Source organism: Oculina patagonica, chromosome 5 (assembly GCF_052425735.1).
Source record: "Oculina patagonica isolate OP01 chromosome 5, crgOcupat, whole genome shotgun sequence".
NCBI lineage: Eukaryota > Metazoa > Cnidaria > Anthozoa > Scleractinia > Oculinidae > Oculina > Oculina patagonica.
Genome location: NC_135762.1, coordinates 6717788 through 6741659, shown reverse-complemented (window position 1 = coordinate 6741659; position 23872 = coordinate 6717788). Strand labels below are relative to the sequence as shown.

The following is a 23872-nucleotide window of genomic DNA, read 5'->3' as shown; positions in this document are numbered from 1 at the left end:
TTGGACATTTTTTTGTATAATAAAATTACAATAAATTTGGTTGGACACCTAAACAACCAATTCAGATCATGTACAGTAGTTGGATATCATTATAATAATTAAAATGGTATAATACAAAATACTGTTAAAACTTTTCAAGCTCTCCCACACCCACATAAGCCCCCATTAGTTCGTAACTTGTATGTCAGATAAGATCAGATAAGATAAGATAAGATAAAATTTTATTGAACACTCCTAAAAAGGTTTTTCAGTGAACAATACAATACATGAAGTTGAATAAAATGTAAAATGTAAAATATGTACACTAGTTATATATTATAAAAAATAAAAAGAAGTAGAAAGAAAAATGAAAGAAATAAGAAAAAAATTAATTTAAAAACTCGCTGAGAAGCTTTGTCTTCAGAGTTTTCTTAAAATTTCCGTGACTCTCATATAGTTTTAAGTCTTTGTCTAAAGAGTTCCATAGCTTTACTATTCTGTAATAAAAAGACTTCTGGCCAGCAGTGGTTTTGCACAGGGGAATATTCAGTTGTTGTGAATTTCTTGTGGTTCTGCTTGATATTTGTACAGCTTGTCCTGTTGCAAATGCACAAATCGGAGTGGTTCTTTTATCTGTTATATTCGCTGATAGACCACTATTGCTCATTCTTTAATATTTTGTATATTACAATGTAATTTTCTTCAAGGCTATTAATCTGTACAAAATTCAGAGCAGGTCCCAGTTTTATTAAAATAATAATTAAAAAATATTGGCATTTTGCCTAGAAAATCCTAAGCAAGACCAAAATCCGAAATTCACACCCCTAAGTGAAACAACAAGCATCCCTGTCTCTTTCACTGAGCCCCTCCCCTTCCCCCCCCCCCCCCCCCCACCATTACCCCTGCATGATTCAGCTCAGATCCACATGCAAAAACAACAGGTGGATTGTTGTTGTGAGGAAAGGCATCAAGAGTGTTAATAAAGCAGCCTTGACGCCTGTCAAGTTCATGCGCAGTATTTGGACGCCTCTTCCTGTTGAAAGATCTCCGTTCATCTCATCCAGGATTTGCTTGTCTTGGAACAGATAGCCTTTTTCCATCTGATCACTGAACTTGAGCTTTTGTACTACTTCTGGTAGGCTCCTCATGATCTTGTGCAGCTTAGCCAGAAACACTAACGGAAGGCTGTACAGCACTAGCATTTCCAGGAAATCCCCCAAATTAGCGAAAAAAATCTTTGTGATCCCAGCTACATCAGTCTTGGATACAGTGTGCTCCTCAGGTGCCTTGGGTTGTGTTGTGTTTCGATTGGCTGGAAGCTTCAACAAAAAGGTCACTTCTTGCGGTTGGATGTTGCTGTAGTTGGTAACTATAAGGGCTTCAGGGTTTTGAGGAGGCAGTTTTACTGCTGAGGTCATTTTCATTTGGTCAGAGTAGGTCTGTTCATAGTGGCTCTCTGTTTGAAGACGCTCAAAACAAGAAAAAATGGATGGAATGAGAAGAATCAACAGCAACAATAAATGGATTATTAAGAAGGCTTGAAAAGACCTCTCTGCGTCTTGAATGATTTTAGTGATATCAATGAATCGATTTCTTGCTTTCTCTTTACCATCACGCCATTTCTGAATTTGTTCCTTGTAAAGGCGAATCTGACTGAAGGTGATATACACAACATAGATGAAAGCGAGAAAAATCGGGAGAGCAGCAACAACTCGAGCCAGAATCGACAGAGCAACATTCCAAAGGATCTCCTGGAGATCGAACGATTCTACCTTTCGAGTTTTAATGTTCATCTGGACAATTTTCGAAAACACTGGCACGGCGAAGACGCAGATCAACACAGCAACGCTGATCTTGTAGATGGTGCGTCTAACTTTCTTCCAATATCGCCTGGTCAAGATTACTTCAGACAGCATTTTCTCTAAGTGTCGTTTTCGAAAGTACAGCACACCAAGAATGTACATTTCGAGGTACCTCAAGGACCAGATGATATTCTTAGCAGCCGTCACCGTTTGACCTAATTCGTCTTGTATCAGCGATCTGTTGTGGAATGCGCCCATGTCGAACGCGTAACAGCAGCACAGGAAAGCGATGATGAGAAACTGCATAAAAGTGGTGAACGCCTTGCGCGCGAACGAAGCGTTTTGAGGGTACCACTGAAAAGTGATCTGCAAAAACCATCGCAGGACCTTCAACGATGGAGAGCTCAGGCTCAAGTTCATGATAGCATCGTCTTTAGTCACAGGTCTGCCGTCTTCAATTGCGGCTGCTTCGTGGTCACTGTCACCGTCATCGTAGCCTACAACATCTTCATGGTGAACTGATACAATGGAGATCATAGACGAAGAGCGATCACGATAGTCATCTTGGCTTGTGTTTTTACTCCCTGTAACAGCTTCGGTTTCGTCCACAATGACAAGGGACTCTTTGCTGCCACCGTATGGGCTATAAACGGGCTTATTGTAACCAAAATTATTAGAAGCCATGATCGAAAAGCAAATACCTACGTCCTTCTAGGAGAGATTCTACGAAGATTGTGCTGCGAGCATACAGGGGCGGTGTATGTTGATGTTTTGTTTCCCTTCGCTTTGTTTTTGTTGAGCTGCACGAAAACGAGGCGAGGGGAATCCCCTTGTTGGATTTCAATGCCAGCATTTTAGAGAAGCTGGGGAATTTACCGTTCGCTTTTCAAGTTTCGAATGCCCAGATATGGTTATGTTTTGGGTGCTGGATATTTTCTGTACATTGTTTTGGATTTCTTTTAGCTGTATATATATTGTCTTTACTTAGGGGGTGAAGGTTTATAAAATATACTGTTTGTTTGAAATGTTGTCTAGCCTTGACCTGTATGGGCTTATCACTGCAATTTGGCCAGGGTCAGAAATCACAACACTTGGGACTTTTATGGATTTTGTTTACCCTTGTCCGAAAGGTTTCCTTTCTTCTTTCTCTCTGCTTAAAAAGAAAACATCAAGGTGGTTGAAGGGAACGACTTTATACCACCTCGGAAATTGATTGAGAAATTGAAAAGAGAGAACCTATGTAGCCTACGCCGCAGACGAAACTAAACCCTTGGTTAAGGGTAAGATCACGTCTGCGACGCAGGTTAGAACCTCTGGAACTAAGAAAGGATTTTATACAGTCACACCTGGAACGGACTGCAACCATTGTCTGTAACGGAAGTGTCATGGAAGTTATGCAAGTGTTTTCTTTTGTTTCAGATGGTCAGTCGTCGCGTCCGAGCGAAGCGAAGCCCAAGTGAGCGTCAGTTCGCCCATTTTCTTTTGCCGTTTTCCCCCCCAAGGGCCTACTTCTTCCGCTTTGTCGAGCGTTGTGCTCGGACGGCTTCTTTTGCTCTCGGGCACGGCCATCTTGTTCCTCGAAAATCGTATCTGCATTCTGTGAGATTCCGTGGATGTGAGGATCGACAAGAGGATAGAGTGCAGAGTGTATAACGTTACAAATAGTCTCCTTCGCAGCCGTTTTTTGGGGCGTCGCGCACGCCACTGATATCAGTTATTATCAAAGTTTATCAAATTTCAATGAAAAACAAGCCCGTGTAAGATTAATAACTAAATGCAATTCCATTGGCTACTCGGGAAGTCTTATTTTCGTTAGGAATTTTTTGTCTGAGATTTCGGGTGCGGGGTGAGGGGGAAATATTCAAAATTTTACGGTAGACAGGCAAATCTTCACCCTCTCATTGTGCGATCGCGAGTTGCAATGCAATCTACGATCACACACTCTTTATTCCGGCATGTTAGTCGCAATGCTACCCGCAGTTTACTACACGCTGTTTTGGTGGGTCGGTAGGCAAAAATCTATAGTGGAGGATTTGTGCGGAGCCCTCCTTTTGATTTAGAAACAGCGCGGCTGCATTGTCGCTTCTCCCTCCCCGGCCTTTGAAGCAAAAAGGCTTATCTCCACTTCCCTCCCTCCTCCACCCCCCCCCCCCCCCCCCGCGCACTTCCGCGCCCGTTTTCCAAATTTGTTACCTCCTTAATTCTGTAGCTCACGGGAAAAAAAAACAATACGATCACAACTTTATCACCAAAAAGTTTTGTATTGAACTGTATATTTGTAAACTTCAGGCCCCGTTGTTCAAAAGGTGGACAACGCTTTCCAACGGATAAATCACTATCTGGTGGATAGCGCATTATGTTTTGTTAACACTTATCCACCGGATAGCCATTCATCTGGTGGATAGCGTTATCCACCCTTTGAACAACTGGGTTAAGTGCATTACTGTACCTAGTGTGCAATAACAGCAGGAACAAAGATCTCGGTTCAAAAAATATAACAGTTATCTGCCTGCTACTACACTAGACTGCCAGTCAATAAACCTTGAATTTGAAATGATCACCGTATATAGGGTGCTAAATACAACAACCGAGCACTTGTTTCAATTGAATAGAAAATCGTGCAAGAGATAAAAGGAATTTCTCTGGTAATAGCATTTTTTCCTGCATGTCCATGTTTATCTAGGGTTGGGTTACCATGGTAACGAGCAAACCAATGATTCAATACAACTTCAACGAAAGAGAACCTGCAACTCCCAGATCGTTAAATCAGTTCTAGCACCTACAGAAACTGGTACTAGTTCTTTCTCAATTCCTACATCGCACATTCTCGTCCCAAGAGCCGTCCGAGCCTGGGGCACGAAGCCTGTGTTGCTGGTGGTCGTTGTCGCAGCTTTGCCAGTTGCTTGCGCGTGGGATAACCCCAGCAAAACCGCCAGCTACGCAGGCTAGGGGCACAAGGAACAAGTGGCTTTTCAACAAAGAGAAAATTTAAATTTAGCAAATCAAATCAACCGTTTTAAAATCCCTTTGTTGTAAGGGATTTTACTACCTTTGATTTGATTGGTAATTTTAAATTCTCTTTATTAAAAACCTAGCCAGTGAAATCATGTCTTCTAGAGCCACTTGTTCCTTGTGTCCCAGGCTTAACCGGTTAAGAGTGACAAGCTGTTCTGGGGACGAGAATGCTACATCACGCTCCTAATCCAAGATGGCGGCCGATCACGTGGCCAGTTTGCCATCCCGACGAATACCCAAGTTTCTATAGCAACACGGGCAGGAGGGTTCAATAATATTCGACATCTGAATCATTGACGTCTTCCTCCTCCTCCCCTTCATTGGGATCAAATGTAACAAGCGACGAAGGTGACGATCCTGAAGGATTCAAGCGTTCAGTAGCTTCCAGTGCCACTGGAAATCGCTGGTGGTACCGCTTCAAAGTTAGATACTTGACAGCAACAAGGCGGCCTGCAATTCACAACCAGAAAAAAGATTAACCACAGATCAATTCACCCATGGGTGTGTTTACATAAAAATCTAAAATGACAACTGTAGAGTTCTCAACCTGGTACCTTTTAGACAGGAACAACTGATCAGAAAAAAACATTAATTTTTGAAAAATCGAGCCACGCCCACAAAGCCAGATATTAGTTACTTTTTAGGGGTTCCTTAAAAAAAGCCAAAGAGCGCCACTTTCAAGTATAAATATATGCAAGCTTCCAACAACCCCCTCCCTCTTCCCTCCTCCTCCACCTGGGCTGAGATGGACTTAAGCTTTTATATGGAACACTTTTAACTGAATATTTCCCAAGCAAGAAGTAAAGGGTTTGACTCGCAAATTTGTCATTTTTTGTGATGTTAAAAATGTCTTTCAATATATAAGTAGTTAGACAATTTAAATTGTGCGTTGATAGAACATTCAGTTACATCTCCAAAATGTTGTCCTACTCTGGATCAGCTGCCGATGAGGCATTAGACATGACCCACACACAAATAGAATAAAATAAAATTGTATGGCTGTTGTTGTTTTTATTCATGGTATTCACACAGCTTACCGTCAAACCAACATCCATGGAGACTTCTAAAGGCCAACCCAGCTGAATGGTGTGTGTCGCACTTCACATAAACACATCCCTGAAATGTAACGCACAAGGTTAGCATTATATGTCCTCCATACGAAAGGCACTGAATTATTATAAACTACAAGGGGGAGCAGGGGTGGCGCAGTGGTGAAAGCGCTCGCCGCCCACCAATGTGGCCTGGGTTCGATTCCGGTCCGGTGTCATATGTGGGTTGAGTTTGTTGTTGGTTCTCGTCCTTGCTCCGAGGGTTTTTCTCCGGGTTCTCCGGTTTTTCTCCCTCCACAAAAACCAACACTCCAAATTCCAATTCGATCTTCGATGCACGTACAAGTCTCAACGAGCTCTAAGCTCTGCGGTGTTACATGGGTAAATAAATTACATTTTAACATTTACATTTTTTACAATGGAAAGGGTAATCATTTGTTAGTGGTTTATGAAATTAGAAAGGAAACAATAGACACGAGGAAATAAATAAAACAGTGTGAAGAAAAAATCGGTTAGAATGCAAGGAAACTAGGGAAGTTTCAAAAACATTTTCTGGTGCTTTCTCTTCCAGTTTTATGGCAAAAGTTTTATGCCAAACTCTGCTTCATGTATAAAATCTGGTCATACCTCACTAGAACTCTTATCCACTGCTATATGTACCACCCCAGCTCCATTCTCAATACACTTCTCCAGTATAGCATCTTGAATCATCACATGCCAGCCATCTTCAGTTTCACTGCAATAACCACAAACTCTTACATGTAGGTTCCGACACTCAAATGTTTAAACTGCTGTAGTGCAAATTATTTGATTTGCAAGCGAAAAAAACTATTTCATTTTTCTTCAGATTCTGTATGGCCCTTTCCCCGACTTAAACTCACTTCATCAACACTCAACACAACAAAATGGTCACTCCTTTTTAATTGCACAATTTAAGATGACAAAATTAATATAATTTTCAACTTGAGGTTGATAACTGACTGATAAGGTGAATTTAAATTGCATCTTGAATTACTTTTGTTCTAAACAGCTGACAGTTTTGCCACAGGAAAAATAATATCTATGAATAAGGGTTTGTTGTTTAGTATCACAATAAAAAAAACAAAAACAGGAGATTTTATTTATCTGCGAAATCATAAGTAAACACTTACACATCAGGATCAAACATGTTCCTTATTTTCAAACATGGTGTGGGGCTAATCACAGGTGGATTTACAGCAGACTGAAAGTTCTCGAAAGCTGCCAAGAAAATAACTTGTTTTTAGTCAAAGATATAACAAATCAGTACCCTATGACTCTGAAATGCCAGATCACTAAAGGATGGTTTAAACCAACGACAGAGTCGAAGCTGAAATCACAAGAGTCCATGCATGTACAAACACTACAAATTGCAATCACACACAAAATAATAAGTACCGGTAAAAACATTTTGATCATTAAGTTTTGCCGAATATTTCATTTTGCCATGAAACTTACATGTATGGAACTAAATAACAAAAGCATCTAAAGCTTTTACACCTGTCAAACTTTCTGTTGGTGAGTTCTTTAAGAGTTTAATAGGGAAACAGAAAGGAAGTGTGCAGCATACCTTGTCCTTGCCAGTATTTACCATGCTTTGAGGCCTAAGGAAAAAAATCATATGAGAAAACTGTCAGTTTTTTTAAATCTTGTTTAGTGTTGGTGTATGACATGATAATGTCGCTAAATATAATGCTCTCGACCCATACCTTCCTGTAGGTAAGTGTGCTGCAAGAATTTACTTTAGAATTTACTTATACTTTAGGGTGACTTTGCCTAGTGGGTTGTCTTGGTGTCCCCCTTTGCTCAGTTTATAGTATGTGACTTCACGGGCCTTATAGCAGGGCTGTGAGACCCCTCCCCCCCACGGCCCACAAAGGTCGGGCTCATCGGCAGGTGAGGTTTAAAATGACTCTCAGAATGCAGGAAATGTGGACCTCATCAAATTGTGGCAGGGTCTTAATTGAAAGCCCTGCATGAAACTACTACTCGGTGCAATAATGGTCAGACAATAAAACAAAACAACATACTGAAAGTGACAGTTTGGGGTTGTGAGGTTTGGGTGTAGCAATATGAATCCATCGCCAGACTTCAAAATCCTCTCCAGCTATTCTCTGGCTTTCCACTCGAATGCGCGATTCATTAGCACTCAAAAAGCGAACCGCTCTATTCCATGCTTTGGACAGTCTTTGTCTGTTTAAAAAGAAAGAAACATTTTTCTTTGTTAAGGTAGAACATCTTGATATTTATTATGAAATCTAGCATGAAGCAAATTCAAGAAAGAGAAAAGGGGTACAATACTTTTGAGCTCTCCTGAACTCACTTGAGTGTAATAATACAGCAGTTTTACAGGTTTTTTAATTTCTTTTTTTGAACCCTCCAAGTTTATTTTTTTTCCTTAGTGGCCATTTGGCCACCGACTGCTTAGGTTTGGTTGCCAGTGAAATATTTTGGTTGCTAAATTAAGCTCACGCTTTCAATCCTTCTTTTCAATTTAGTCGCCAGCTTCAAAATTTTAGTCGCCATGGCAACTAAAATGGTCTTAACTTGGACAGTTGTTGAACTTTATGTAGTCTGATGCAAAACATCAAGCCTTCCAATCAAAACATGTTTACCGTAATTTCCGGCCGTTTAGCCGCACAGCAGATTACCCGCACCGGTTGATTTTTGCCAAAATAAGAAAAGGTTTGAGGTTTGAGGCAAGCGTATATTTACTGACTCTTATCTCTGTTTTATCTTCTGTCAGTACTGTAATTATTGTTTAATACTTACGGGAAGATAAACAAATTATCAGATAACCCACACCACTCTATTACCCGCAGCAACGGTAGTTTACGGAAAAAATAACGTATTACCCATGGGTAATCTGCCAGAAATTACGGTAATATTTAATATAACAATTATTTCAGGAACAGTGTAGTTTGTCTAGTTTGACAAAAATGTCATCATTATCAGGCCATCCTTATTTCCCACAACAACACAGCTGGCCTATAGGGGTAAATAACAACAAGCACTGAGGCAAACCTGTCTGATGGAGGAATCAACATGTCTCGAACATGAGGAATTGGAAGATACGGCAACAGATTCTTCTCGGCTTTACTGGCTTCATGATGCTCTCTTAATATGTCTGAAAAATTAATGACGCCAATGCACTTATAAACAATTCCATATAACAACAACAAGCTGCGAACCGCTTTAACTTGGGCCATCTTACATGCAGACAATGTTTCAAGTTCTTTTCATAACTTATTTTTTAGAGGCAATAGACTGAAGGTTGGTGATGTTTTTTTTACACCAGGCAACATTTATTGGAATATAACATTACCAGATGATCTGTAAAAAGATATCGCAATTGCAACAGAAAGAAAAAAGAACGCAACTAAAAACTTGACTTGGTTTAGCCCAAAGAAAAAAGACATGTTTATAACGAAAAACTGTTTCACCTACCAATAATATTTTCAACAAACTGATACATCAGTCTCGTCTCTTCCTCCTCCCTCCTCCATCTTTGCCGCACAATAAAATATGCAAACATCAATCCTCCAATGCCTAAGTGAGAAATAGACAAGCTTTAGTGGAAACCCGATATAACGATTCGCAATACAGTGCAACCCCGATATAACGATATGCCAAGGGAGCAATGAAATTATATCGTTATATTGAGGTATCGTTATATTGAGACTCCCGGTATAACGATATGACCGTAAAATAGCCGAAAATATTGTTATATCGGGGTAAAATAAAAATGTACTTTTTTACTGTATATTATCTAATTAAACTTGTAATAAGACTCAAATAATTCACAAATGTAGCGTTTCAAGCACGCAGCAATGACACAGCAATGTCCTTCAACAATTTGCAAAGCATTAGACGTTTTCAAGGTTACACGACAACGTCTGTGGTATGAATCGTAAAAGGGAAACAAAACTAAACATAAACATTTGAAGTTGCGACTATAAACGTCTTTACTTAACAGTCTTTGCGTGTTCATTGTTTTTCTTTTTTAAAAGACACTTGTTCATTAATTGAAGAACTCTACAAGTTTGGTTTGCCTCATATTTTTTACTTGCAATCTTGAAAACGCATCCTCCATTGCTGAAAGAGAGGAGAAGAATTCTCTCTCTCGTTCGCCTGAATCGTTCAACGTAATAATAAAATCTCGTATTGCCTTGACAGCTTCAGTAGCTTGCACAAGAGTCAGGGGCGTAGGTTCAATCACTAATATACAGTGCAAACCCGATAAAACAATCCTCGATATAACGATATCCCCGATATAACGATGTGTAATATCGTTACTTCGGGGAAGATTTTACGCTCGGTGCGATCAATTCACATCGTTATATCGGGAATATCGTTATATCGAAGATCGTTATATCGGGGTTCTGTCCCATACAATTTACTGTAAATTTTGCCGGGACATAGCATATTCATCGTTTTATCGGGGATATCGTTATATCGAGGATCGTTATATCGGGGTTGCACTGTATAACAATATTCCTGGTATAACGATGAATATTCTAGTCCTGGCAAAAGTTACTAACAGTAAAATGCATGGGACAGAACCCCAATATAACAATCGTCGATGTAACGATATTCCTGATAAAGTGACGAGATGTTATCAGTACTCAGTACTCAGTCACAATCCTTAAGCAAAAACGTTGAATTTAACACAATAAACATTACTGACAGTTATCGAGTAATCTCTAAGGTTTTGGTCAACAGCTTTGTACAATGATTTACAAAAATGATACTTTGTTCTAAGCCTCTTTATCAACTTTATCCTCCTTGTCATTAAAATTATTACCGTAAAGTTCCGTGTATAAGCCGCACCCGTAGATAAGCCGCACCCCCGATTTGGAAGCTCAAATTTTCGAAAAAAAAAATACAGACAAAAAAGTTTGAAGTTCAAGTGAAGTTCTATTGGTAAACAAACAAGGACAAACAAGTACGGTTTCAAAACACTGACACGGCAGTTGTTGCAATGTTTAATATGAATTAAGTCTTATGAAAGCAAAATTTCACTTGTCATACCTTCTTTTTAGTTTGAATTCACAATATCTTTAACTTGAGATGCTCTCTTGATGTCATTTTTTTAAGAAATTCACGTCTAAACACTCCATGAAATCAGCTGTGAAAATGTTTGTACGCGAATGAATGCTAAGTAACCAAGCTTGAAATGTGGAGAGGAGTCTGGGCATCACAAAACAAACATGGCGGCATTTTCCTTTGGTTTGGACCTCGTATAAAGAAACCACGTTTTCAAGATTTTTGGAGACTGCTACCCGCAACAGTATAAAAACTTTATGCAGAATGGGAGTTTGATAATCCAAAAGATTCATTTGCTGTGAAGGTCAATAAAAAAGCGAAGCGGTCGGGCATTTTTTGCCTTGTGAGTACTTGCAATTATGTTGGTAATTCTCGGACGCGGCTGAAAGGCAAGCGTTGAAGTGACCGGTAGGCGTCAGTGCAAACAGCTTTGCAGAGGAAAAAAGGCAGTGAACGATAACAAAGTTTTCAGGTTGTTATATGTTTATTCAGTGGTGTCTTGAAAAGTTTTTTAAGAATATTAATTAGGCCTTTGGGAACTCCAACCATAGATGTTTCCGTAGATAAGCCGCACCCCCGATTTTTGACTAAGATTTTAAGGAAAAAGGTGCGGCTTATACACGGAACTTTACGGTATAGTTCTCTTAGTTTCAGCATCTTTGACTAGGTTTACCCCAGTATAACGATGTTTTCAGTTATTTTAGGGCCATATTGTTATATTGGGAGTTATGATATAACGATTCCTCAATATAACAATTTAATTTTCCTGCTCCCTTGGCATATCATTATATCAGGGTTCCACTGTATAAACTGACTAGCCCAAGAGTCACTCTCCTTACTGGTTGCAATGCATATTTCTTTTCATATTAATAATAATAATAATAATAATAATAATAATAATAATAAAATATTTACATGTATATAGCGCCAGTATCCTGAAAGTTCAAAAGGGCTTTACAGAAGTAACGTGTAAAAACACTATTAAAAAAAACTCAGAGACTCAAAGGACAGTACAGAATGCAATATGGCCAATCAATCGACAGCATGATAATAATTTTCCAGGGTAATTTCGCTTGAGAATAAGTCAAATGAGTTCACCTTTCAGTTCAGTATTGAAGCAGCAAACGTGATATTTGTGCTTTTTGTGCAAAGGTTTGTAACATGAGTTTGTTTTTCTCTTAGACTGCTATGATGCGTTTAAATCTAATTAAATTAACGCCACGCATTCTACAAGAATCATACTACATTGTCCCCTTCAGCATTTAGAAAAAGACCTAAAAAGTTACAAATTTTCAGAACAGTGCACGAGCAGAGTACAAACTATTAATTACAAAGCATAAAAATGTCGAAATTGCGACTTTCTCCCCGAAATTGTCGCTAAAAACTGCGGCTTTTTCACCGAAATTGTCGCTAGAGCATTTCGTGCACCAGATCATGCTCTTGCCACGGTCTGGTGAATACGTCACACGCTCACTCAAGCATGAAACCGAGAAGCACATAGTGTGAAGATTTCTTTCAAGAAATGTCGGAACCGTCACAAAAGCATGTTCAAACACTAAAGCAGCAGAGGTTTTACAAAATAAAACGGAGGTTAGTTCAACCGATGGAGAACAAATCAAAGGAAAGGAACTGACGGATGTAACATGATATTGTTGTTTTTCTCGCAGATCGCTGTGATGCCTTTTAAGTCTAATTAAATTAACGCCACAGATTTTACAGGAATTCAACCGCATTGAAAAGCACACCACGTTAGGCTTTAATACAAAATTTCTAAACATGTCCCTGTTATTTTAATTTTCGATAGCTTGAATTTCAGTTTGATATTGAAACAGCAAACGAGATACTTTTGTTTTTATCAAAAACATGTATCATACTTTTGTTTTTGTCGAAAACGGATGTAACATGATGATATGGTAACCACTAACGTGATTTATTTTCTGCAAACAAGGCGACATTGATTATAACACAGATATTATCAATTAATTATGAGATGATAGATCACCTTTTCTAAGAAAACAGCGTTGCCATATGACACCTTAGTGTCTAATTCAATTAATTTGTGGTTTTAACTTGGGGCCACGAAGTCTACACGAATCCTTCTGCAGAAGAAAAACGCAATGTTCGTGATGTAGACTGATCTGCGCATGCGTTTAGCACAGTATTTTTTTCAGAAAGAATTGTACCACAAGGAGAGCATAGTGCTTTCTGAAACAAATATATACCTTGAGTTCTTCAATTGTAAGTATCGTAATGTACTCCCCGATTTACCAAGGGCACACGGTCAGGTGCTCTCCATCCCCTCCCCCCTTTACAGAAATAATTAATTAATTGATATTAATTAATTAATTGGTGATTAAGAGTTTACACCGCGTTAGCGGTTTAGTGGCTTAGGGGTTTAGCAAACGCCAACCCACCAAACCATCACAATAGTGCATTTTGCACTAATAAATATAAAAATAGTTAAAAGGTTACAAAAAATGCTTAAAATCTTAGACTAATAAAAAATGTTGCTAAAAAGTTATAAAAATGCTTTTTTAAAATGGAAAGTTTTAAGTTTATGTTTAAAAAGGGACACTGAGGAGCTGTTCTTAATGTCAGAAGGTAGAGTATTCCAGAGTGTAGGAGCGGAGAAAGATCTTGCGCCATATGTTTTCAAATTGAAATGCGGAATAATATTTTAGGACTAAAGTCCCTGGCGACAGGCAGCAAACAAGAACTGTAAGTTATGCAACATCACTGAAGGTTGCAAAAGTTTTGTTTTTATATGATCATTTGACAGACTGTTTTGAATTTCAAAAAGCTTTACAGTGCGATGCGCCTTACCGTGGCCATCCAACAAACTTTTTTACAAGACAGTGTCATCTTGTGATATTTTACATTTTTACTGCGTGTTGTTGATAAATACGAGGTTACAAGTATCCAATTGATCGTATTCAACTTTGCAAGGAGGCGTGTTCGTCTAACAAATAATAATATTACAAGAGCACACTTGTAAAAAAGTTTGTTGGGTGGCCACGGTAAGGCGCGTCGCACGGTAATAATACCCTAGCTGAAGAACATATACTTACCAAACCCAATCAAGAAAGACAGATAAGCCAAGCGGGACAGTGCTTCTCTGATGCGACATAACATGGGTTTTGCAGAAACTGATGTGTCAATCCATTCCACCTGAGTTGCATTGGTTGTTACCTCATTATTTTTATCAAACAATCTGAAGAATTTAGAAAAATTCATGTGTTAAAAACTGTGGAAAATAAACAAATCAGGGCTTTAAATCAAAGATTAGCCAACTTAATCAAAGGTCTGCAGTTGTACTACTAACCTAAAAATAACTAGTCAGGATAAAAATAACTTGAAATTAAATGGTTAACCAAAAGGGCACAGTGGTGTTATAGAGGTTAAGAAGCAAGACATGTATTGTAAATGACCCACATTACACCAGATAGCTCAGGAGCTTGTTAAGACATGTACATGCATCCAAGACATGTAAGACATGTACCATATTTTCTCGATTAAACGCCGGGCCCCGAATAAACCCCGGGTCTCCAAGTTGTATTTGAAAATAAACCCCTTAAACAATTATTAAAGGTTTAATATGCTTTAAAAATAACGTCTAATTATATAGCTGTCAAAAATATTGAATAAAAATTATTTCTTAGAAACATAGGGCTTGAAAAAACTCCTGATTTCAAATAAACGCCGGCCCTATCGGGCCAAGTTTGAAATAAACGCCTGCGGCGTTTAATCAAGAAAATACGGTACATGCCACCCCTGCTCCCCGTATTAACTTTGGTGAGCTGTCAGTAACATGGAGATGTCCATATTGTGGTAGAGGTTATTAGAAGAGGTTGGACTGAACCACACAGAAGTAGAATTTAAGATAAATGAACATTCATATGCACCTACTGGTGCACATAAATGATTGGTGCAAGCTTTTGTCTGTCTTTGTGTTACCTTATGTTCCAGTTGGAGTTGTTAAGAATGAGTTGCAATGTGCTGTTAAGGATCTTGTTTTGATCACCAGCCTTTCTTGATGGCTACAATGCAAAGTAAATTTGAAGCTACAACAGTCTTGTGTAACAAATAGAAACCAGATAGACTCTAAAATAAAACTGTGTAAATGGCCTCAACTAGTGCTGGCTGGCTGAAGCCATTGATATATGAATGCTTTGCACGAACCATTTCTTAAGCAAAAACAAGTTTTAAACTTGCTAAAATTTGTTGCACTCAATAAGTGTGAGGGTGGCATTCATTCGTCACAAAGTATTATTGCCTTTAGCTTTACCTGACAAGACCTGATCAACTTTATTTACATACTACATGCTTATCCTTTTTTTACCCCTGGTGAAGGCTGTAGTTTCAGCCGATAAGTTAGGTTTTTAATTTGTTTTTTCAACATTGCTAACCAGTGTAACGCTTTTATCTTGTATCAACCTGGTTAGAGCCATTTTCACAGTATTTGGTTGTTTATGTACTCACATTATCTTCTTTGATCTGTTTTTGAAACTCTCCCTTAGTAACATTTCTGCTGTTTGTACTTGGATCTTCGCATTCAAATAATCCTACAAGACAAGATAATGCTTAAAATTATATCTATGCAGCAGGGCTCAAAGTAATTTCAGATAGTTGCTCAACCCTCCAAGTTTATTTTTTTCCTTAGTGGCCATTTGGCCACCGACTGCTCAAGTTTGGTCGCCAGTGAAAAATGTTAGTCACAAAATTAAGCTCGCTTTCAATCCTTCTTCTCAATTTAAGTCGCCGGGCTGGCGACTTTGATTTCAATTTAGTCGCCAGCTCCAAAATTTTGGTCGCCATGGCGACTAAGATGGTCTTAATTTAGAGGGTTGTTGCTGGTCATGTCGTCCGGCCAGACAGATTTTAGCTCGGTCACATGTCGTTTCTGATTAGTCAAAATATTGAAAATAGCACTTTTAAACTACCACTCGTTTCTGCTGTTTGTTAGAGAGTCTGTTTTAGCTGCAATAATATTGTTACGAATAAATCGCTTTTTAATGTCCTCCTGGTCATCAGTTAGTATAGGTAATCGCATGGGGCCGAGTAAAATTAAGGATTAATATCACGCGTGTTTTCGGAAGTTATAGAAATTGCCAGAGTCGCGAAGCGACGAGGGCAATTTCTACAACTCTCTGAAGCTCTCTGAAGCTGCTGGCTTTTTTTTTTCTCTGGCTAAAAGAGAACTTAAATTATCTGGCTGAAATGTCACATGAAAACAGAGACTTGGGTAAACTCTTAATGCCGTCAAGGTCAGAAAAGCCAGCTGGGATTGCTAATGAGCCAGCTAAGTGATTTCTAAGCTACATCCCTGTTAACCCCTTTACTGCCGATCCCTCTGTACCACCCAGTGCCAAAGCTTAGGTGCATAATTAATGAGGCAACACAGCAGAGCTGAATGAAAGCATAAATAACTCTAAAAATAATTGTATAAACATCACGACAAGGACACATGGTTTTAAAACTATATTGAAACATTTGCTAATACCTAACTACATCATGGTTACCTAGGACCCATATTCGATGCAAAAATCCAAATTTTCAACATTATACAGCTTTTGAAAGCCTTCCACAATCACTCGATCTTCTGCATGTATTTTTCCATAACGTTTTCGCCAGCAGATTATTTTCTGTTTTCCAAGTTTTCCACTTAACATCTCTTTCCCATTCGGCATTTAAATTTCTCATAATTATTTGCGCTGATATGACATGTCTAACAAACAATTTCTTCGGCCACAAAGAAGAAAACAAGATAGCGGACAGATTACAGCCATAAATTTTGAAAAACCTGAGAGGTAGGCTTTCGGAAACTGATGACGAGTAGTTACCAGGCTACCAAAAGTCTTTCTGGGTCAGATCTGCCAATAGCTTTTGAGTTTAGTGTGCCAGGGTTTCAACTGTGGTCTTTATTTTCTTGACGTACTCAGTATGTCATATAGGCACATGAAGTACAGAAATCATGACGTACTCAGACGTACTCAGTACGTCATAGAGGCAGTGAAGGGGTTAATGAGTTTTGGTAACCCCCAGCATTATTTCGTCAGTACCCATTTATACAACTGGGTGGAGAGAGCCTCTATGCCTCCCATAAGATGAAGATATAATAATCAAAAGCAAATATTATTATTGTTGTTGTTGAAGAAAGAATGGAGCTGTTATTAGTTTTTAGCTGTTTTCCAGGCTACAAGGGCCACACTTGAAAAAATTAGCCTCACTTCTTCAAGTTGGGTTCTAAAGTTTTTGATGGCATCACTTGTTTATAGCTTCAGTACACTGGCATAGTAATTTTTACCAAAACTGGACCATATGTCTTTGGGCTCTTGAATTTTTTGAAATGAAGCTCATGACAGTGTCCCTTGTTTCGTAATTACCTGCTTTAATAATGAGCTGTTGGAATAACAACTGTGCATATCCCTGGCTGATATTGGCCAATGGTATGCAATCAGGAGGCTAAAAGACAAAAAAGGCACAAGAATTATACACCAAGTGAAGAATTGCAAACTATGTGTAGGGTTGCAACCAGATCTTGAGGTAAAAAAAAAAAGGTCAGCTTCGAGCCAAAGTGGCGCATACTGCCGGAGCTTATCCCGGTTTCCTTAGCATTAAGCAGCTAGGAGTATTTCTACTCCCCCCTGGATGGGATGCTAGTCCATCGCAGGGAACCCCCCAGCATTATTTCGCCGGTACCCATTTATACACTATGAGAGTAAAGTGTCTTGCCCAAGAACACAACACAGTGACCCCGGCCAGGGCACGAACCCGGAACGCACGCACCGGAGTCTGGCGCGCTAACCATTAGGCCACCGCGCCTCCCATAGATCTTGAGGTGTAATGAACTAACCATTACATTACCACTAAAACATCAAAACATGTTTAGAAGCAACATAGTGCTCTCCGAATTTATTTTTCAGAGGTACATGGTGTCTGAGTCTCAGTGTTAGAATATTGCTAAAATGGATGAGCTTTAGGGTATTTCCATCACAATGTATATGAATGCCGCTATTGTTTTTTACTCCATTCTACAAAGCTTCCTGAGACATGTTAATTAGGCACACTTGTGATGTTTGGACAAAGCTTATTTCTAATACATGAAAAACTGCACTGGTTTTTTAGGAGATGAAGAAAAATCCTTTACCTGCCTTTTTAGCTTTGATGCCATGCCCATTATTCTAAAAATATTTTTATTCAATCTTTATTTTGCTGTTACTCATTTTCAAAACATAAGTTTTGGCTACAATTTAAAGCAGCAAGCAGCAATTATTGTGTGATATTAGTTGAGGTTGCAATGTCATAGATAGCTCCCTCATTAATTAAGAAATCGGCTATATTGTTATCTTCTGATAAACTGTTGTATATCAACATATTGCATCTATACCTTTGGATCGTTTTTTTTCTTCGGTGGATTGTCACTTTGGCAAACTGGTAGTTTCACTGAGACAAAGATACAACAAGAACACTTAACACTTAAATCAATAGAAGATGTAGTTAATAAATAATATTTATACGATTTAAAATTAAAGAAATGCATTGATTAGTTAAGTCTTAAGTCCATCGAAGCTAATTTAACAAATTGCAATTATAATTGCATTATGATTAAAACTTGTGTTAGCACTATTGAGAAGCGATTGCCTGATTTCATAATTTTTTTCCAAACTAAGAAAACACAATTAAAATGCAAAGCAGCGTTATATTCTTACCCAAGTCAGAGATCATTTTCTCGCTTGAGTGGCTCTTGAGGGTCACACACAACAAGACGACCACGCAAATAGCGCTTATCAGCAACGCAATCTTGAATGTCGAGTACCAAAAAGAGCTCCTCTTCACATGTTTGGCTCCAGCGGGTCTCTCTTGAAGTGAAGGGTTCAGTTCCGAATTAGCAGTTGCGCTTCGTTCGCTGTTGTCATACGATGTCGATGGAAGAGTAGCGTCTGATCTTTCACTTTCGTCTGGATCTCTTTCTCGTCTCACAGCTCGCAAATATTTAGTTATACCAATAGTTCGCCTGTTTGGTCTATAATAGACTTGTCCGGCGGAATCTGACAATTCGTTATTAGCATCTGTAGTATCTAAAGTTTCCTCAGGAACGCTGTTGATAAAGCTCGGCTCTCGAGGCCTTAAATTACTTTTTCGCGGAGTGGTCGGTTTCGACTTTTCTCGCCCCGGCGATTCGTTAGCAGTAGTCGTATCTTCCCTGCGCCTACCCCTTAACCTACTTGAATCTGCTAATCTAGTTGAAGTTCTTGGTTCTGCGTCTTCTTCGTCGCTCGAAAATCCAATCAACTTTCGAGACGGAGTTTGATTTCTTGTTGCGGGCAACGACCTGCGGCCGGACGAAGTCGCTCTCCTGGGAGACGGCTTTTCTGCACTTGACTTATTGCTTCTTTGTTCATTCTGCAACCGCTTCAATTTACGAAAAAGAAAGGGCCTTGTAGTGTCTGTTACAGGACCGACATCTTCACCCAAAGCCTTGAGTTGGCGACGCAATTCGACATCGGAGATATTACCGTCTCTCGCCGCCATTTTCAAAAGACTGTCCAGCAGGCCAGGCTACATTGCGGCTAGCAATTTTGGGCAGGACCGCTGAATTCATTTCTTATCCGACACGCCCAGATAGGAGCGAACTTTATCCCCAAAATAAAATTTATATCATGATCAGTCATTTCTTCCTCCCGAAGTTATTCTTTCATAATGTATTTCAGACAGTATAGGGCAACCGCGCCTGTCCTCGCATGCCCTTTCTACCGAGAGCCTGTTCTAGGCTCCAGGCTCTCGGTAGTTGGATAAATGGATGGTTGGAATTGTCGTCCCCAGATTGAAGCCTCGACACTTTTGTTCATTACCGTACCCAAATTCGCAAGTAGCCAATCAGAAGCGCGATCTACTGTTCTGATATCCTACGATATCAAGTCACTGACCTGATATGCCACCATATCACGGTCACTTTGAATTAAAGTAGTGTTTCCGTACGATGAATTGAAAAGAGGTTTTACCAATAAAACAGAAACGAGTATTTTTAATTAGCTGGTGCTTACCGGTCGTAAAATGAGAAAAACTTTCCCGCCAAAACTAAACTTGAGCGCGCTCGCCAATTGCGCGATGTTCGCCGACGAGTACTGAAACATTCACACTGAAACAATGGAGTCGGGGTTTCCAAATTTTTCGCTAAATTTGTATTTTGAAAATTTAGGGAATGAAACTCCAAACAAACGAGTAAAAAAATGTGAGAAGAGGACTTGATATATATAAAAGTGTTGAATACCAAAAAAGTATCAATACAAGCAGGTCAACGCATTTTGAACTACGTGTCTGGCAAGCATGGCTTCAACAGAGCGAATAATATCACCGGATTTTTGGCTGAACTTGGGTACGGTAAATACCTAATAGTACCTTTTTGGTACGCTTCGGCGGCATATCAGGCTCGTTTGGTCTCACCATGGGTATTTTGGCTCGACTGCGTCTCGCCAAAGCGTACCAAAAAGGTACGATTAGGTAAGAGAACCAATTATGCTGACCAGAAGGATTGAGCCCTCTGGAGACGTAAAAAGATAGATGGAGGACGGGAGAAAGGCAGGCAGGCAGGCAATGGGGAGGGAGGGTTGGATGGAGTGAGAAAAGAAGGGAGGGGAAGAGGGAAGGAGAGAAAGAAAGGTGGATGGATAACAGCGTGGACAGAGTCATATATTTTGCAAAGCTGTTTTGAATGGTATCAAGTTCTTTGTCAATTAACGCGATGAAGGCTTGAAATGGTCAGGACAAATATAGTATCTACGCCCAACGCAAAAAGAACCCCTTCCCCAATCTCCCCCACTGTTTGATTGTTCTCATTATCACTGTCACTTCCCCGTAGCCCTCGGGTTGATCAATGGAGAACTTTAGGAAGCACTTTAATACTAGGCTGGAAATTTAATTATTTAGGTAGACTCTGAGTAGGCCTTGATTCTCACTGACTTGTGGCGAGGATATTCGAGACAAGAACAAAAGACGCTCCAGAAAAAAAACTAACAGCGTTTATTTTGCTTCTCGCGCAACGTACGATCCATAAGGGAGGAGCAAGTACTAGACAGAGAAAATCAAGGTCAAAAGTTACGTTAGGTTGCACACGGGGCTAACTTCCGGCATGTCCGGTGAAACATTTTATTCAAAGAAACGAAAGTCCACGACAGAACAAGTTTCGATGGGAAAACCTATACAAATTTTCATGACAGATTAAATAAACTATATTAAATTTTAAGCTTCACACGTTCAGTTCTGCCCGAAGATCATAATATAAAAAGTGATTTGACTGGGGATTTCTACGACTTCACGGCAAAAATGTTCCTCCAAGTCACAGTCTTTTCTGCTAGTCTTAAACGGATTGCGAAGAAATCTTGATTCCACCAAATACCTTTCCCACGGATTCGAAGAAAGGATCGAAAAATGTCCTCAGGCAAAGCCCGAAAATCTTGCCTAGGCACTGCAGCTCAATAATATATGCCCGTAAACATGGCATTATGCACCAAATGTAGTCAAAACTAAGACACGCAAAGTATATCCCACAAAGCACCGCGGTCGGGATGCCGAGAATGGCTGTTATAATTCTGTAGCACCAGTATTTCGTGTTAACGAATGCCGTGAAACTTGTGCGCCAGACCGCGTCGATACTGTGAGAGCCATCGGGTTCCGCAAACACGTCTTGGAAAAATACCTACAGTAGACAAGAAAAAAAGGACGTTAGTTTTTTCAGTCTCTTTCAGCACGAGTCTCTAGCTCGTTATCTCGTAGTTAAAAAGTTGCCGTAGAGCGCCCAACCGGTATCTGGAAGGCCATGGGTTCGATTCCCGTCAGGGACTCAGAATTTTTCTTTGTCCCACGCTTAGCCTGCGTAGCAGGCACCTGTCTAGTTTTTTAGCGCGCGTTTTAAAGAGGGACGAGCTCGAGATCGCGAAAAGGCCACGCGAGACGGTACACAGAAACCTGCTACGCAGGCTATCCCATGCTTGCGTTATCTTTCATATTTTCTCGAAGCATATATTGATCATGATTGGTCAGAAGGATTTAATAAATGATAACCAAAGATAAACTGTTTTTATTTCACTAAATAAGCAATTTCTCCAAGTTGCAACTGAACTTATGTTGCAAGAAACTTATGTGAACCAGTAGCGAGAAATAATTCATGTACATGTTACGGCACATAGAGGGTAACGGTTTGCTTTTCACTTAAAAAGATCTTTAGTTATTAAAGAGAACAGTTTTACAAAAACACTATACTTGGCTTTACAACAAGTAATAGCTACAAACCGCAGAACCGTTAGATAATGACATAACACTATTTTCAGAGTTTATTTTCTTGCAATTTAACTGTTTGTTTAGATATTGAGAAATACACCTAGGCCTGTTAATTTAACAGTTTAGACTCACGCGAGCGCCACTAACAAAGCATTAACTGCACTGAGGGATCTGTCCAATCAAATGAAAGTTGATTGATCATTTCTCTTTTAAAGGGCTGTTAAATAAACCTAGTGTGCGACCATTCAAACGAAAGCCATTGAGAACTACTTTTACGTTGTGCTCTTTTTTATTCTGGCACAAAATAAACGTCAGCTGACTCGCAACGTGTTGCGGAATCAAGAGTTGCGCGAAAAATCGTCCCCGGTATCATGATCATGTTACACAAAGTTCGATTTTTCGAGCAAAATTGTTGCACAAAAATCGTTGTTGTAAATAACATCCTTACGATAGACGCGCGCACGTGTATGGTTCTAATTCATGTCGTAGGCCTGTGTTAAGCTTGTCGCATGCGAGAAAGTCGCACCGTGTAAATCAGCCCTAAGAAACGAAGGGTTGAATTCTATTTTTAGATTTTTGTCGTGGTTTTTCTTCTTACCTTCACGTGGTCATTCATCGCCGTAGGATCTCTGTCGCTCATACTCATATGGTGGCCATGCTGTGCTTCGTGTTCATTGCCTTTGATCTCAACTTGGACTTCGCGTAGTTCATCTGTCGACGACATCTTAATTACCGTTCCCTTATTTTTCGGACAAAAGATTTTTCACGCGAGTAACGGTAGTAATATGGTGAAATAACAGTGGAAACCAAAACACAACTGTACGGTAAAGCCACGTGGGTGAAGAGTAAATAGTGAGACGTGATTGGTCGGTAATGTTTTAGGACCCTGTAGTTTGTTCACCTGTTTTCAAAAAAGGGTTAGAAATCTACAAAGGAAACACGAACAACACGTAATGTGACTAAATGGAAATATGTCGCTAATTTTCGTTTCCTTTTTCGTTCTAGTCGAACATACTTTCTCACGCAGTCGTTGTAGGGCGGAGTGAAACACAATTGCAATTGCCCCTAAAAACGACTGCGTGGGAGGCTAGGCCGAACAGGAATCGCCTTTTTAATTTCACATCAGCCTGATGAGAAATATATAAAGAAAAATAACCGTTGTCAAGGCCTCTGCTTTTATTAAAGTTCTTACCTAAACACGGTTGTTTTTAAAGCTAGAAGTTTGTCATTTGTAGGTGAGGAAATTTTTTATTCAACGTTAACCTGTCGAGGTTCTCGAGATGAAGTACAAATTGTCACTAGAACACCCGAAAGGCGTGCTACCTGCTGTACCCGTTCAGGCGTAATTTAAACAGGTAAATTCTCCTCACTAACCTCTTTACAGTTCTTATTGTTCTCGTTGAGTGAAATTCATAATCGATCAAGTCTATTTTCCGCTTGGCGATCCATTCCCAGATTCTCTACAAAACCTGTAACGTGCGACTGTGTTTATCCAGCTGATTTGAGCGGTACAGAGCGAAAATGCCAAAAAGAAATTAGTTTTTAAAAGTAAGTCCGGTCTAGTTCTTGAGTTCAAATTACTAGTTGTGTTTATACATAAAGAATGTTACACTTTCAAAATCAACAAAATAATATTTGTGTTATAATTGGTTTCAATAGTAAAAGCAAAACAACGTCCATCGAAGT

General features: G+C 39.4%; 3 protein-coding genes across 3 annotated transcripts; all 3 read right to left on the bottom strand.

Annotated features, from left to right (window-relative positions):
• Window positions 1-204: 204 nt before the first annotated feature.
• LOC144653856 (uncharacterized) lies at window positions 205-2526 on the bottom strand. The gene has a single exon (XM_078513970.1). It carries the CDS (start codon window positions 2463-2465, stop codon window positions 891-893), a length of 1575 nt encoding a protein of 524 aa, XP_078370096.1. The 5' UTR covers window positions 2466-2526; the 3' UTR covers window positions 205-890.
• Window positions 2527-4022: 1496 nt separating this feature from the next.
• LOC144653844 (inner nuclear membrane protein Man1-like) lies at window positions 4023-19494 on the bottom strand. The gene is made up of 14 exons (XM_078513951.1): window positions 18619-19494; window positions 18297-18352; window positions 17293-17371; window positions 15389-15471; window positions 14864-14946; window positions 13978-14120; window positions 9311-9412; window positions 8888-8990; window positions 7894-8056; window positions 7434-7467; window positions 6997-7084; window positions 6473-6581; window positions 5834-5912; window positions 4023-5246 (listed from the first exon to the last, which is right to left on the bottom strand). The coding sequence occupies exons 1-14, from the start codon at window positions 19439-19441 to the stop codon at window positions 5065-5067; spliced, it is 2127 nt and encodes a 708-aa protein (XP_078370077.1). The 5' UTR covers window positions 19442-19494; the 3' UTR covers window positions 4023-5064.
• Window positions 19495-21163: 1669 nt separating this feature from the next.
• On the bottom strand, window positions 21164-23293 carry LOC144654253 (caveolin-1-like). Its single transcript, XM_078514336.1, has 2 exons — window positions 22785-23293; window positions 21164-21605 (listed from the first exon to the last, which is right to left on the bottom strand). Exons 1-2 carry the CDS (start codon window positions 22908-22910, stop codon window positions 21267-21269), a joined length of 465 nt encoding a protein of 154 aa, XP_078370462.1. The 5' UTR covers window positions 22911-23293; the 3' UTR covers window positions 21164-21266.
• Between the last annotated feature and the right edge of the window lie 579 nt (window positions 23294-23872).